A 15,321-nucleotide genomic window follows, 5' to 3' on the forward strand; every position below is an offset into this window, starting at 1 on the left:
GTTATTTTTACTAAGAAATATTTTACTTGTGTGGAAGTGACAAAAGAAAAGAAAGGGATAACAAGCCCAGTGCTGTGACCCTGAAAAATTCTTTCTCCAGGTTGTTTCAGCTACACTGATTTAGTTTATATCAAAAAAGACTTAAGTGGGAAGAGCAGTACTTCAAGAGGGCCATGGAGATGCAGAGCAACAGATCTGCAGGCACAACCATAGCCCTGCCAGCTCTTGCTGTATAAGGCAGAAGATGGGGTGGGCGTTTTCTTTTCTTTTCTTTTCAAAACTGCATCAGCTCCAGTCCAGAGTAGTAGATGGGGCCCAGGAGCTGGACTGGCTTACAACAAAATGGATCCATGGCCCAGCCCAGCTCCAGCCCCAACCCAGACCCTGTAACACCCCACTTGGAAGCCATCCCCTGGACCAATGTCTCCTCCACTATACTTGCTGAGGTCACAGTGGGGAGCTCTGTGGTGGCAGAGGCTAGTGGGCAGGGCTATTCACTGAATCCTACACATACACACCAGCATTATGGTTGGGGGTTAGAACTGCAGCCTCAATATTTTAAATACACTTGGGAATAGTTAAGGGAATAAGGTGTACCTAATTTTTGCTAGAGTGCACCCATATTTTTCTAGGTTTCAAGACCTACCAGTGTGTCACTGACCCGAAACACTATGCATAGCCAACATTGTGCTAGTGGTAGATGTAGCATGCAGATAAGGACGACCTCCCCAAAGATCTAGATACCAAATAGTAATACAAATTTATCTACACAATTTATTATTTCCTCCCATTGTCTTGTACATTTCTTAAATTAAAAGCTAGGTTGAAAATGTTATCCAGGACATGCAGCCCAGCCAGCCATGTGAGCAATGAGTTATGTAACACCCTGTTAGTCGGCAAGATTTAGGTGATAGGAAAAAAGCTTGAATGTGGTTGTTCTATTTGTTAATATTTCAAAACCTTTTAGAAATTTTTCTAAGCAAGTGTGCTATGTATACATACTGTCTAGAGATTTTACATATCTGTAATTCCCCCTCCCCTGCCCACCAAAAAATAAAGATTACCAGAATTAATCTGCACAGTTCAAATGAAAACAGTGAGCCATTTGCTTATTCAAGTGTGCATTAATTCATATGGAGTATGTGCAACTAAGATCAAAGCAAGGGTGTTAATATTCTGACTCACTCAAAACAGAACAGTCCTCTGTTCAAATGTCAACAGAATAGAGCATTTATTTTGTTCTTGCATGCGCTAATGAAAATTAGGTTTATAAAACAGAACAGGAAAATGTGTGCAGTAATTAAACTCTTTTCTACAACAATTCACCAGGCTCATGGATTATTTTACTCTTATTTAGAAACTCTGCTCAAGTCCTGAACACACACAATAAGTAGATATTCCTGAAAACAGTGCTACTTACTCCCAAGGAACTTGAGAGCTGTAGTAGTTTGGCCCAGCAGCCCAGTCCAGCATCCAGTGCAAGAGTTATGGTATGATGCTATGAAACACCTCAGCCCTTCGCTTTGAAACTGGGGGCCTGCCTGCCTGCCTACCTTCTTTGCTTATACAAGAGAATTGGTGGTTGCTACTGTGCCTGTGCCCTGGAGAAGCCTATGCACTGTCCAGTTGTGTTACACAAGGAGGGCAGAGAGGATCAAGATGGAGACAGACACAGGTGAGAGCTTCAGCTAAGAGCAGCAGTCCAGCTCCTACCACAACCTTGTGCCATCAAATTAGTACTTACTGGGAGAAGAGGGAAATCTGAGGGCATGAGGCTCCTAGATGTTATGCTGCATGCATACATAGCAAAATGCCACTTAACTGCAGTAAAACAAGGCTTTCTTTGAGCCACTACAACTACCACAACTACAACTAAACTAGTACTGAAAGATACTGTAGTCGGTGGTACTCCATGGTTACAGGTAGTTTCCTATGGCAACAAGGAATTTTCAGCGAAAGCAATGGCATTAATTCAAAGACCCGCACATCTTTTCACATACTGATACTGCATTGTTAAAGCACAACAGACCTGCACTTAAAATGGCTAGTTTATTTAGCTACTTAGCTGTCTTCAGATTCTTATTACTATCTGAGAAATGTTATACAATGACTTGGATATAAGGAGCTTCCATTATCTAAAAGCCATTCTCAGCGTGAAGACTGCCGCTCAGCATGCTCCCTTACCAAAATAGTTTTCAGGGCAATACAATAGGCACACAAAAAATGAGGCAGCACTCTGCTTGGAATTTTTAATGCTAAGCAGAGCAGAGCATGATAACTATTGAAAAATTAACAGAAGTTTAAAAACTCTAATTGAAAACCCTAAAGTGCATCCGAAATTCAAATTTATGTAAATTAAAATATACATTTTTTGTTGTTGAAAGCAGTACTTGGCAACCTTTTTAGCTGCCACATTCACAGTAAGCATAGTATGATATGAATATGTAGACTTGCTTATGGGGTAGGCTGCCAGCCAGAAGAAGTAGTACTGAGCTAGATAAATGAAGTTGCTTTGTTATGTCAGACTATTCATTGCCAGACAGCCCCCCATGATACATAGCTTGGCTCAGGGAATATAAGTATAGAGTTAGTTTGACTAGGAGCTTTCTTTCTTTAAAAATGTCATCATTCACCATTGCCAAGGAACTTCTCTTGAATTCACACGAACAAGAAGCATTATGTTAGGGTAATATTCCAGGTAGATTCTGTAATGAGAGGGAAGTCCCTGCTCCAGTGACAACCCTGCGGTGTAGGCTAATAGTCTTGAGGGATCTGTCCTAGTTCTTTCTCTCTGCTGCCACTGCTTGCTTATGCACCATCAAGGCCTTACCGTGGTCTCCTCAAGATCTCTCGCTTGGCAACTTCAGCCTGTCTCCCCTCCACTTTCCTAGGCACATTAACAATCAGTAGCATAGGCCTTGAGTGTGTTCAGCTCTAATTAAGCAGTTTATTCAAATGGAGTATGTATTAAAAAAGGGAGAAGTGGGAGAAATGGCAAGTGTGCAGCTCAAAATACCAGAATATTGGTCTAACTAATCCTACACTTAATCCAAACTAACACTGCAAACTTACTCTCAGTGGTCACCTCTGGCACTGGCAGCTTTGGGCATGAGCTGCAGGTTGGGGAAATCAAGAGGGGCAAAGGCTGAATGGCCACAGACCCCTTTTTAAGGGTTTAGGTTTTAGTGACAACTGGTAGTTTCAGGAATTAGGGGAGATGGTAGGCAGCTCCTGGGGGCAGTAAAAGAGGGTTATCAGTGGTAGAAATTACCCCCTGGGTTACACTATATTCTTGCCAGTCAGGATCTAATCAATGACTTTGTGCACTGGAAGAGGGATATGCCGTCTTCACTATGGTAATGGGGGAAGAACACCAAACCTGGCCAGATTCTAGCATATCTATCCTGAGGTTTTTGTTCCTTGTATAAATTTAACATGGTTTCTCTGAGAATAACTACTATTCATAGGAAGATGCCTTACATCCTGACAGAGTATTATCACCCATACTATCAATTCTGAGCAGCAGCCACTCTTCAGGGTCTCGGGCAGAAATTGTTTCCCTCACCTGATACCTAACCCTTTAAACTGGGGGTGTGGGGATTGAAGATGGGGTCTTCTGTTTGCAATGCATGTGCTCTGCCAATGAATTATGGTCACTTCCCTGAATAATGAAATGAAATAAGCCTGGGATTTTTATTTAATTACCTATATAAAAGTTGAAGCTAATTTTTAATAATGCACACGTCTCATTCTTCATTTAGAAAGCTCAGAGGAGCTTACATGAGGTATCCAGTGGTCTCCAATCCATCAAATGAAAAGGTATATAATTTGGTAGCTTCATCATTGCTATAGGACTTAATGTAAAACATTAATTGGGCCTATTCTGACCACCAGGAGTTATTTATCTGGGAATACACAGGACTCATTGCAACAGAGAGATGCTATTTTCATGTAAATCATGACAGGGCAACTCATTCTATAAGACAATGAGGAAAAAAAGATCAGAAGGCCATCCTCTTCCAGACAGGGAAGCTTGTCTATAGATTTACCCACTCTGCATTTTCTCCAGCCACTAAGTATCAACAACATAGGCGCCGACTCCATGGGGCTTGAGGGGGCCCGAGCCCCCTCAAAAATTCGTTTGGGGGGGCTCCGCCCCCCCAATAATCTCCGGCGCCCCTCCAGCAGAGCGCCATCGCCGCCCCTCCCCCAGCCAAAAATGCACAGGGGCGGGCTGCATGCCTCCTGCCCTCCCTCCCGAGCAAAAGCTCCACCCAATTTCCTTCGGAGCTGATTAATAGGCGCAGCACACTCTCCCCTATTCGCTTACGAGGAGGCGGCGCCACTTTATTTGCATATTCATGAGCTTATTTATTATTCATGAGCTTTCCCGGGCCCCCCCAATATTTTTTATAAGTCCGCGTCCCTGATCAACAATATTGCTTTAGGTTTATGCCCCACAGACAGCAAATTATCAACAAGCCACCAATTTTCTACAGAAAATCATACAGCAAAATAAAAAGAAGAAGAACCTAAACAAACCAAGTACATGTATGCCAACTAAAAAGATAATATTGTAAGTGTCTGTCTTGGGAGTTCAAAAGTGGCATAGTCCTGCAGTGTTTTATGGAAGGCTTTTAAGAATTATAATCATTCAATACTTTTCAAGATCAACCCTTACCTCAATGCTGTGAAAAAGCCACACAGTTCAGAAGCACAGCTCCTTGGTTCCCATGGAAACGAGCCAGCACTTCTTACAGTTCCACTAGTAGAATGTAAAGGTGTGTGAGGTTTACAATCAGTTTAGGAAACTGATAAATTATTAAGACACTGGTTGCTTTGGTTTCAGTCACTAGACCAAAAGACCATTCTGCCCAGTACTTGCCTCAAAACAGGGTCAGCAGCAGCCAAGGGTAAAACATTGGGGGGGGGAGATAAGCCCTGCCCACATAATCACATGATGCAGCACACACACAAACACACTATTTGAATGGCAATACCCATCAACTCTGGGGGAGCCAGCCCCCCTCAAATATTTTATTTGGGGGTGTTGAAGGGACTTTGGCCCCTAGGAGTTGGCTCCTGTCAGAAGCTCCCCCTCCCTCAAATGCCATAATCCCATTCACAATACTAGAAGTAAAGAGCAGGAATCAAGCTTCACCACCAAGATACCTGCAGAGCAGATAGATCCAGTTCAGATGCATTGGTCACCCTACAATATTTAATCTGACTTGGGGAGGTGGGCAGAATCGGTCCCAAACCCCATACTGTGATCATTTAGATCAGACTTTAGGCTTGAGGACCCATCTGCTTCAGCATTTTGCTGCTTGGAAGGAGAGAGTTCACTCACACGCAAAGGGAAGATTTTTGTAACTCTAGGCCTTTAGAAATAGGCTGTGACTGAATTGAGAAAATCTACTCAGACTTGGGGAAGTAGCTGTTTTTCATTGGTCCTTCATGGTGTAGCCCGGAACTCCTCGGTTCCTGTGGTCCATGAATGCTTCTCTCAGGGATGAAATGCAACTCTCAAGCCACCAGCTGGACACTTTGCCCTCCTTAAACTGTCAGACTATGGCAAGTCTGGGCTCCTATGTTGCTAGATCAACCATAGGCGGCGCTGCGTCCAAACTGAAGCCGCCAGCGCTGCTGCTAAATCAGGAGGAATTAATAAAGTTGTTCCGTTTTGTAGCCGTTTGGGGCCTCGTCTCTGTCGCGACTCACAGAGGTGACCTGATAATTACAAAGCAAAAACCTCCTGCAGAATCCCTGCTCGGATGGCGGCGGCAGGCAGCCCTTGCGCGCGACAAAGGAAGGCTGCGCTTTCGGAGCCTCCCGAATTCTCCGCTTCTGTTCCTCGTCTCTTAACAAATTCTGGCCTGCCGTGACTTCGAAAAGTGCGCATAGTTCATCACACACACCAGGAAGGATTTATTTTTTTAAAAAATGTGGAATTTAACGGGCAGCACAATTGCAAGCACGGCGGGTGCCAAAGTGGCGCAAGGACAGCCCCGTCCGTTTTCTACCAAAATCAGCTGCAAATGTCAATTTAATTGGTCTGCTTCCATCCTCAAAAAAGCCCCACCTGCTAATGCAGACGCCGCTGCTTTAACACTGAAACTTTAAAAAATACATGGTGGCAATTTTGAAGATTTTCACTCTATTGCCGAATTATATTATTGCCATTTATTCGAAAGCACCAAAATATTAACGGCTAAATTAGAACTTCCAAACCTGTGGGGCGCACGAAACGGAACTGCAATTCATGTCTCTTAGGTCACTGCTCTGTCCCAGGGCTTCATTCTGAGCCCATTTGTTTTCCCGCCCGCAGAGCAGCACTGAAGGGGGCCGGGCAGTAGCCTAGCAACAAAGCCGCCAAGCAAGCTGCGTAAGTGCGCACGCGCAGCCAATAACGCAGCAGGCGGAGAGAGACACCCTCTCTTCTCCGCCTCCGCGTTGTCATAATAAGCTCAGGCCTCCATGTTAACTGCGCATGCGCTTCCGGTGTATGTGCGTTCGTCACCTGGATGAACATCCGGGCTTTTCACGCTCAGCCGGAAGTACGGCGGGTAAGTGAGGGCGGCGGGTGTAGAATCCTCACCTTGTCTGGAGGTCGGGAGCCTGGCTTCAAGCAGAGGAGCGGCCGCTTCTGTCGGGTGGAGAGAGCCTTCTGAGCGCGAGAAGGCGGGGAGACCCTTCTCAGCCCTGCTGCGGGTGGAGAGTAGGAGGTGACTCCCAAGACTGCAGCAGCCGAGCGTGGAGGGCAAGCAGAGCCTCCTCCGCGCGCTTCCCCTGCCTTGTGCCCACTTGGCACCGCTCTCCAGCCGCGGCGAGGGCGCGGGACTCGGTCACGCGGCGCCTTCCCTGCAGGGGGCTCTGCGGGGAGGGAAACGGCGGGAGAGACCGCGCGCTCTCCTTTCGGCAGAAACTGGACTTTCGGGATAGGTGTCCTGGGGAGCCCCGTTCTTTAGCCCCGAGTTCAGCAGCTCAGGTTGGTCGCGTGCAATGTGGCAACTGCCCAGCAATACAATGTTTTTTGGGGCTTCTTAAAACTTCATCTGACAAACTGGGATTATTTTATGTGCCTAATGCAGGTGGCAAACTGTAGGGTTTCTAGTGTTCAGGGCAGTTTTGTACGATGAACCAGTCTTACATGGTGTTGGTGTTCTTGAAATACTAAGTAACAGTGCACTGTAGACATTGTCTGCTTTTAAGAAGATCTCCTTCCGGAGAGCTTATGAAATGGTGCCTCCTTAAACATAAGGTGTGGCAGTTTGTTTTACTACAGCTAAAATCTCTGGGCTTTAGACTCTGCTGTGAACCAAACAATGCCAACCCTGGAATCTCAGTATATTTATGTAATAGTAAGGCAGATTGTGGCCCACGCAATTGCACCCTCTCCAAAGGTTCCCAAAACATAAGAAGCGCCTGCTGGATCAGACAGATGGCCCATCTAGTCCCGTGTCTTGATCTCTCATTGGCCCAAAAGCAGGACATGAGTTGAACAGTGCTTTACATGCTAGAAAAAAGCCAACTCTAACCCTAGTGAGCTCCACTCCTGTGACCAGAAGAGGTGGTGGCAGGTAAGGGCTGCCAGCAGTTGCACCAATGTCCTTATATATAAGTGCAATATATGCAAAGTATGGTAAAGCAAAGCTCAATAAAGCAGGCTGTGCCTGAATTTAAATCACCTGAATCCTGGTCAAGAATTGCTCTCTTAAAATGTGAAGACAGTTATTGCTGGATATGGCAAAGAGATTTCAGCTCTTCAAACTCTTTCTAGGTTCTTCTGTCTCCACTGACCACCAGACCACATTGACTGGACAAGGCTGTGACAGTGCTTTCGGGCAATTACTGTCAGGATCATCTGCTATATGCTACAGGGCGGGGCAGCTAATTTTTGATATTGTTAGATTACTGCTCCTATCAGCCCCCACCATGGTCAAGGATGATGGGAGTTGGTAGTCCAACAACCCCTGGGGGGCTGCTGGTTAACCACCCCTATTTTAGCTGTTCACAGTTATACTTCAGATAGCTGACATAGGCCTTTAACTACTTTCTTGTAACTGTAACAATGTTGACATGCTACATACAAAGTATCAGGCTTCACAGCTATGATTGTACCCTTATGAATACAGTGCCTTTATAAATACAGTGCCTTTCAAAATACTTAAAAACCCACTTAAAACATTTTACATTCAATGTTAGACTCAAGTAAAAACAGTTTAGGTTCAATAAAGTGTAGGATTGGATGGTGACTTGTTAAGTTATGTCAAGTAGTTCAAGAATAACAGTGATCTTTTGTTTCTTGTGACAGAAATGACAGCTCCATCAATGAAGGAAAGGAAGGCTTGCTGGGGAGCTCGGGATGAGTATTGGAAGTGCTTAGATGATAATATGGAAGAGGCATCAAAGTGTGAGAAACTTAGGTGCTCTTTTGAAAATGTGTGTCCACAACAGTGGGTAAGCAGCACAAATTCCCCCCCCAATAGTTCTGATAGGACTGAGAAAGACTTCCTGTCTGAAACCCTGAAGAGCTGCTTCCAGTCACTGTAGACAATATTAGGCTATGTCTGACTCTTGTAAGGTGGCTTCCTAGGTTTCCAGTATGTACTTGTCTTTGCCAGCAATGAGATAAACCCTATAAACTGGCATAGCACTGATAGGGATGTAAATTGTAGTGTTCTGTATCAAATACCTCAAGGGTTGTGTGAGCATCTCAGAGATATCTGCCTGACCAATTAGGTAGGGTTGATTGTGGCACCCCACATTTCACTGTAAGAAGACATTAGAACTGTTTGGTGATAGAACTAGGGGAGAATTCTCCCTTAAGGGAGTTGAGGACCCTGAAATGTTCAGAGTAGATTAACATGGTTACATATCCAGATCTGAAATGCTGCAATCGAAAAGAGGTCCTTCCTGTTTTCATTACACTAGAATTTTACTGTGTCAATCTCATTTCCTAACAGTGATCTTGTTCAAAACAGGTTAAATATTTTGATAGAAGAAGAGATTATCTAAAATATAAAGCAAAGTTGGAAGCAGGAGAATTTCAGCCTTCAGAGACAACTGAGAAGTCATAGCTACTCATCAGCTTTTATAAATACAGCAACGACAAAGGAGCTTGCAGAAGAAGAGCACTTGAGTGATACTTAAAAGTGTCAGTATCAGTAAAGGACAGTGATGGCCTATGAATAATTTCAAAAGCTATACTTGTTTATCTGGCATCGGTGTGAAGGCTCCTAGCCCCTATGTACTTTGAAGAGCATGGTGAAGAGAAGAGGCTCCCAACCGCACCTCACTGAAGTTGCTACTACCAATAAAGGGCAAAGTGGTGCACTGTATCTACTCAAATGTTACATTGTGAGTTCATTACCAGTTTCTTCTTTCAAGTACTTTCCTTTGTATTAATAGAATGCTTACATCCATTTTGATAGTCGATCTTCACAAGTGAATAAATAAAATTAGCCAAATGCTAGTTATTGTGCAGTCATGCCAGAGTACACATTGAGTCTGTTTGCATATTAATTTGATAAAATAGAAGCATTGCCCCAGCAGCTCTGTGTATGGTTGAAGGGAACCCACAAACTTGAGTTGCCACCCTACTACAAAATGGTCATTTGGAACCCACCTAAGAAGAATATAAAGAGATTTTTTTCAGCAACATAATCTACACCAAGAAACTTGCATACTGAAAGAATATTTATCATCCATGAATATTTCAATACAGTCATGGTTTAAGGCATTTGAGTTCTTTTAAAAAATGAAGGCATGCAAAATACAAAACTTATTCTTTTGTGCAGTATCTCTACTCCATGAATTTCTTAGCACCATCAGCAACAGCTTTGACAAGATTCATGTATTTATCTTCATTCTTTTCCCTTGATGATCTGTTGCCTTATATATTCCCAAATGAGCAGAGCTCCACTTACATGGACATTAAGTGACCGGATAACTCCTTGCTGAGGAATTTCTACACAGGTGTCCAACTGCTGAATCAGATTTGCGGGGATTCCCTCATGCTCATTTCTGACCAGAAAAGCACACAAACATGTATCACAGTTTGCAGAGGGGATGCAGTTCAGTCCAAGAGCATCTACTCAGCATGCAAAAAGACCCAGGTTTAATCAAAATAAGTATCAAAATAAGATGATACTGGGTAACAAGACCCTGCCTGAGGAGCCACTGCTGCTACTGGGCCAGATAATGTTAATCATATATTTAGTAGAGAAGACAGCACTGTGATACAGTGATAACATTTCCTCAGTCCCCTTTCATAACTAATATTGCTTTTAAGACAGATCAAGTGCAGTTTTTAGGGAGTGAGACTCCTGCCTCATTCCCTAAAAATAGTGCTCAGTGCTATTATATGGTGTAATTAGCTCATGTGTCACTGTTTTACATCCATTTCAAGCACATGAAAAATAAGCCTACAGCCCTGTTGAATGGGGAGGACAAAAATATCTGGAATGAGTGAGTTCTACATCAGGGGACCATCAGAAATAAAACTACAATGATGGACAGTTGGGTGGTTGAGGCCTTCATAGATTTCTATTCTAGTCCTATTCAGCCACTACAGTAAATGGGAACAACACTTATAGCTGATCTTTTCATTTCCCTCAAACTCTACAATTCTCAGCTTCCACTACCAAAACATTATTTAGAATCATGTTATATTTAAAAAGTTTTGTTTTTTTTATTTACCCCAGCAGCAAGAGGGATTTCTCTGGAAAACAGTATTCTGTCAGATCACAACTTTTAGCCGTTTGCTCTACACCTATTATAGTGTAGCCTTCCATTTTCTTCTGCTCCAAATAATCAGCAAGCTGGAATGGCTTTACCTGCACATTTATTTATTTTTAAAAAAGTGAGATTAAGTTTAGAAATGTTTGAATGCGGACCTCTATTAATATACAGTACAAATAGCTGTATCAGTCAAAATATGTCAGATTTTGATCAGCTGAAAGCCTAACATCATGTGGACCGATACAGTATCTTTATAAGATTCATAAAGCCAAACAAAAAAAGCAGGGATCAGGTTGGGAATCCATTTAGTACAGCAATTCGTTTCCAACTGACAGCCAGATGCCTCCAGAAATGCCACAAACAAGCTATGAAGACAATAGCCCACACTCCAGCAATGCTAGCCAGAGATATATTCAGGAACACGCATGCTTAACGTTCCCATTGAAATCAAAGGAATGTCAAAGTAACTGTAGTAAAACAGCCAGAGGCTTAACCCAGTCAATCACAGGAAAGAGTTGTAAAGGTAGCAGACTAATACATAACACTTCAACACTAGCATAAATAATTTTAATCCCATACAGTGTTAGGCAAGCCCATTCATGAAAAACTGAGGCAAGTTAAGTTACATTTAAGTAGTCTACAAGTAATATACTCTTTACTCACCTCAATAAGGGAAAGCCATTGTTCAGCAGAAACACTGAGGTACTGAAATTGCTTGTCATTTATATAATGAAGGCTGCCAACAATGAGAGCCGACACCCCAAATATTTCACATGTACGACACAAGCCTACAAAGAAGCAGAACACTTTCATTTAATATGAGTCATATTTCATTAATTGAATGGCGCACTTAGATGCTGAAGAAGGGCATTCATGGTGGGTCTATCAGGCTATACAAAAATACAATAGCATGACTCACTCTTCCCTTAAAGATCTTAAACTAAGCATCCTCATCAGCCTATAACATGGCCCTGCAAACAACTACTTACTACAAGTGGCTAAAATACACTAATTTATGGTAATGTCAGGGGGAAAAGTGAAAGGCACTTCTCTTTTGTGCTGTAGTTTGAATGATTAAATGCAATTTCCATTGGAAATCCTTTACATAGAGAGGTTGAATATATAAAGTTTGCTTTAAAAAAAATGTAAGTCACATAACATACTTTCAAGTACTAGTAGTTTCAAGTGGGTAAGATCTTACCTCCTAAATTGGTAGGTTTATCAATGAGTGAAGCCACTACAATCAGTTTATTGTTTGCTTTTCCAAGTTTAGTAGCCCGATCTTGAAATACAAGCTCCAGATCAGGAGTACTGTCCTTCCAAGGAATTATCTTTTTTTGAACATCTGTCCATTGTCTTTGGCTGCTTGATTCAGCTGAACTCAAACCTAAGATTGAATATTTAGTTACCTGAATGCAACAAACTCTGCTGAGAATCCTAGCATATTAGAAATTAAATACTGAGGGCAGACAATATTCTTCATAACCATTTAACATTTTGTGTTGTTAAAATACTGCACAATTAATTTTAAAAGAAGTATATAAAATATACGTGACTATTTAAGCCAGCGCTAGTTATTTACCCAAATCTTGCTGAGACCAGTCACACTGCTTCAGATCAAGAAGTGAAGTTCGAGAATGAGAGAATGGAAATGTTGAGCTCAGTGGGATGTCTGTGAATGCTTTAAATTTAGATAGAGAAATCAATTCCTCTTCTGCAATTTCTGAAAGATGCGGCAAGGTGTAAAATATTGTCTGAAAAATAATATTTGGAAAATTGAACTAGCACTGAAATGCCGAAGTATATTAGCCATGAACCAGTCAAAGTGCCCTATTATAATAAGAGAAACAAAATGATGATTCGGTCTGTCCTACTGATATTTCAGTGTACAGTCGTACCTTGGATCTTGAATGCCTTGGCTCCCGAACAAATCAGCTTCCGAACGATCGAAACCCGGAAGTGAGTGTTCCGGTTTGTGACTGTTCTTTCGGAAGTCGAACGTCCAACAGGGCTTCCACGGCTTCTGATTGGCTGCAGGAGCTTCCTGCAGCCAATCAGAAGCAGCGCTTTGGTTTTCCAACGTTTGGGAAGTTGAACAGACTTCCGGAATGGATTCCGTTCAACTTCCAAGGTATGATTGGGCTTAAATCTCATTGACTTTAATGGAAGGCAAGCATATTTAGAGTACATCCCCACCTGCAATGACAGTAGGGAGATAAAATGGACATGTTATGGGTATATTAAGAAGATCTGCCATATCCAAAACCTTCCCACTCCCCTTACATTGGAGGGAAAATACCAGGAGTTGGTGTACTTCGTGCCTTTCCACCTTGGTTAGGAGGACTCTGGATTTGGTGGTTCTTCCACCATAAATTCTCCACCCTAAGTGAACTGCTCTGCCCACCTTCTCTAACTGCATAATGGCAATCCATAAAATAAGACCTGTTCCAAGTAAGTAGTCATTTCTCAAAGCACAGCCTTCTATATGAGGTTCAGGGTTGCATACATCCTGAAGTTGCATCTGTGAAATTCAGACCCTGGACTTTCATTTTCTTACTTAATGTCTGTTTCTAGCTTTTATGAATGTGTACAATATTGGATAAAATTTCAAGAAACAGAAGGGGTTTAGTGAATTTCCAAATATCTGGGGTGTGTGATTTAAGGGTCCTGTAGCAAAAGCTGAATAAGGAAGCAATCATGTGTTATCTGGAAGTAAGTCCTGTTGAGAACAATGGGGCTCATGCCTGTGAAGACATGCACAGGACTGAACTGTACATTAGGCAAAGTAAGCACACATATAAAAACAATATGGTGCAGAATTAGGATGACTTTGGCAGTGAGTTTGATGTTTTCAACACACACACAAAAAATGCCTTTGCTTAATAACCCAAGGTCATCCAGTTAGTTTCTTGAATGAGTGGAAATTTGAAGCCATGTCTCCTTGATCACACTAGCAGTGTCATCAATTAGACAGATCTAAGGTTGTTTTTTTAAAAAAACAAATAAACCACTGAATATTTATGTACTTACCTCAACACAGTAATCCTTAAGTGGATGAAAGTTTTCAAAGAAAAAGTGTTTTTGGATGCGCTGCCAATTCTTTTTAGCATTCCTGCATTGTAAGGATAATATTATGATGTACGACAAGAAAATGTCTCAATAAGCCTCTTTTTAGAAGGTTACCAAAAGGCAATCCTAACCATGTATATTCAGAAGTAAGTCCTAGTTAATTCAATGAGGCTTACTCCCAGATAAGTCGGGTAAGGATTGCAGCATAATTCTTCTTTTCTATTACGATTTGGTCACTTTCCAACTAGTAAGCACAAGGGTAATTATGAGGTATTACACAACATCGCCTCGATCAAGGGAATTTCTTTGTGGTGCAGAAGCACTAAAAGAGCTCCACATGGTTTCAATAGAGGGACCTGATCTCCACATGGTTTCCTTTCACACTAAGCTGAGGTCTCTCCACTGAATAAATCACATTTGAGCATACACATATCTGTGAGTTAGATTCTATGGCTGCGACTCATTGATTCATTGATAAAACTCATTGTTTTAAGCAATATGCATCACAATTCTTCCAGCCCTTTTCTGTGCTGAAACACTTGGGGCAAATTACATATTGCAGCTGCTTTTTATGGAATTTAAACAGTAGTTCCAGGATTTGGCAGTGGAAGCTGCTGCAGAACAAACAGCTGGGAAAACTCATTTGTGGGTCTGTGAATCACAACATATATATATATATATAAAATCAAATTTATATCTTTAACTTGTCCCATTTCAGAGGCTCTGGCCAGATTAATATAATATAATATAATATAATATAATATAATATAATATAATAATGAATGAAATATATTCAAAGGATTAAACCTTCTTCCCCAGACCGTGCATAGTTCAAAGTTGCAATTCTAAGCATAATCACCTCAAGAGTAAGATCCACTGAACTCTATGGGACTTTCTTCTGCGTAAAAATGCTTACGATTTCATTATTATTTGTGTTTATATACAATGCACTATACAAGAGCAATCCTACTTTATACAACTACACGGTTATTACCTGCCTTATTTGGTTCACCACTCAACATTCTTCCAGACATTAAGTTATATATTAATGCAGCACTTTCAGATCAATTTAACCTCACAGTCTCCCAAAGAATAAACAAATTGCCACACTATTGGTTTCTCCATTTTACTCCACAAACCACCAGTATCTTCTATCTAATCCATCAATAATAATATGGAAGTGATTGACCTATATTCAAATAAGTGGAGTGCAAGTCAGTTTATTAAAATTCAAGGGACAAGCAGTCTAGTTTTCTGTTTCACAGGCCAGGTATGCTTCTGATGAAAAAGAAATCCCGAGACATTTTACATAATTTCACTTTATCTGTTCCTGCTGAATTTGGTTTATTTTAAAATGTTCTACCTTGTTCAGATGAGACAACACAACTATGGGTATAACAAAGTGCTCCTTGAGAAAATTAGATTCATCCGTAAGTGGTCTAGAAAGTGTTTTCACTTTGGAGCATCACTAGTTTCATAGCAGTATTTTAAAAGAATTATGTGCTACTA

General features: G+C 41.7%; 2 protein-coding genes and 1 long non-coding RNA gene across 5 annotated transcripts in view; 1 reads left to right on the forward strand and 2 right to left on the reverse strand.

Annotated features, from left to right (window-relative positions):
- Nucleotides 1–64: 64 nt before the first annotated feature.
- On the reverse strand, nt 65–6,381 carry LOC310704035. The gene is made up of 3 exons (XR_014524503.1): nt 6,232–6,381; nt 4,682–4,765; nt 65–2,651 (listed from the first exon to the last, which is right to left on the reverse strand). It is a non-coding gene; the product is annotated as an uncharacterized lncRNA (long non-coding RNA).
- Nucleotides 6,382–6,439: 58 nt separating this feature from the next.
- On the forward strand, nt 6,440–9,490 carry COA6 (cytochrome c oxidase assembly factor 6). Of its 3 annotated transcripts, none has more exons than XM_083497014.1 (3): nt 6,440–6,566; nt 8,315–8,460; nt 8,985–9,490. In XM_083497014.1, the coding sequence occupies exons 1-3, from the start codon at nt 6,491–6,493 to the stop codon at nt 9,078–9,080; spliced, it is 318 nt and encodes a 105-aa protein (XP_083353140.1). In that variant the 5' UTR covers nt 6,440–6,490; the 3' UTR covers nt 9,081–9,490. The 3 variants fall into 3 exon arrangements, with proteins under 3 accessions (XP_083353140.1, XP_083353142.1, XP_083353141.1); XM_083497016.1 differs by having other exon boundaries at nt 6,550–7,580; XM_083497015.1 differs by lacking the exon at nt 6,440–6,566 and adding an exon at nt 6,573–6,988.
- Nucleotides 9,491–9,686: 196 nt separating this feature from the next.
- Nucleotides 9,687–15,321, reverse strand: part of TARBP1 (tRNA guanosine 2 -O-methyltransferase TARBP1) — a 31,350-nt gene continuing 25,715 nt past the window's right edge. The window contains exons 25-30 of the mRNA XM_083496784.1: nt 13,774–13,855; nt 12,326–12,497; nt 11,945–12,130; nt 11,407–11,531; nt 10,702–10,838; nt 9,687–10,026 (exon numbers count right to left, since the gene is read on the reverse strand). Of these exons, the coding sequence (XP_083352910.1) occupies nt 9,867–10,026; nt 10,702–10,838; nt 11,407–11,531; nt 11,945–12,130; nt 12,326–12,497; nt 13,774–13,855 (862 nt within the window). The 3' untranslated portion in view covers nt 9,687–9,866. The remainder of the gene's footprint in view (nt 10,027–10,701; nt 10,839–11,406; nt 11,532–11,944; nt 12,131–12,325; nt 12,498–13,773; nt 13,856–15,321) is intronic.

The sequence above is a fragment of the Podarcis liolepis genome (assembly GCF_965112155.1).
Source record: "Podarcis liolepis genome assembly, chromosome: 3".
In the NCBI taxonomy this organism is placed as follows: Eukaryota; Metazoa; Chordata; class Lepidosauria; order Squamata; family Lacertidae; genus Podarcis; species Podarcis liolepis.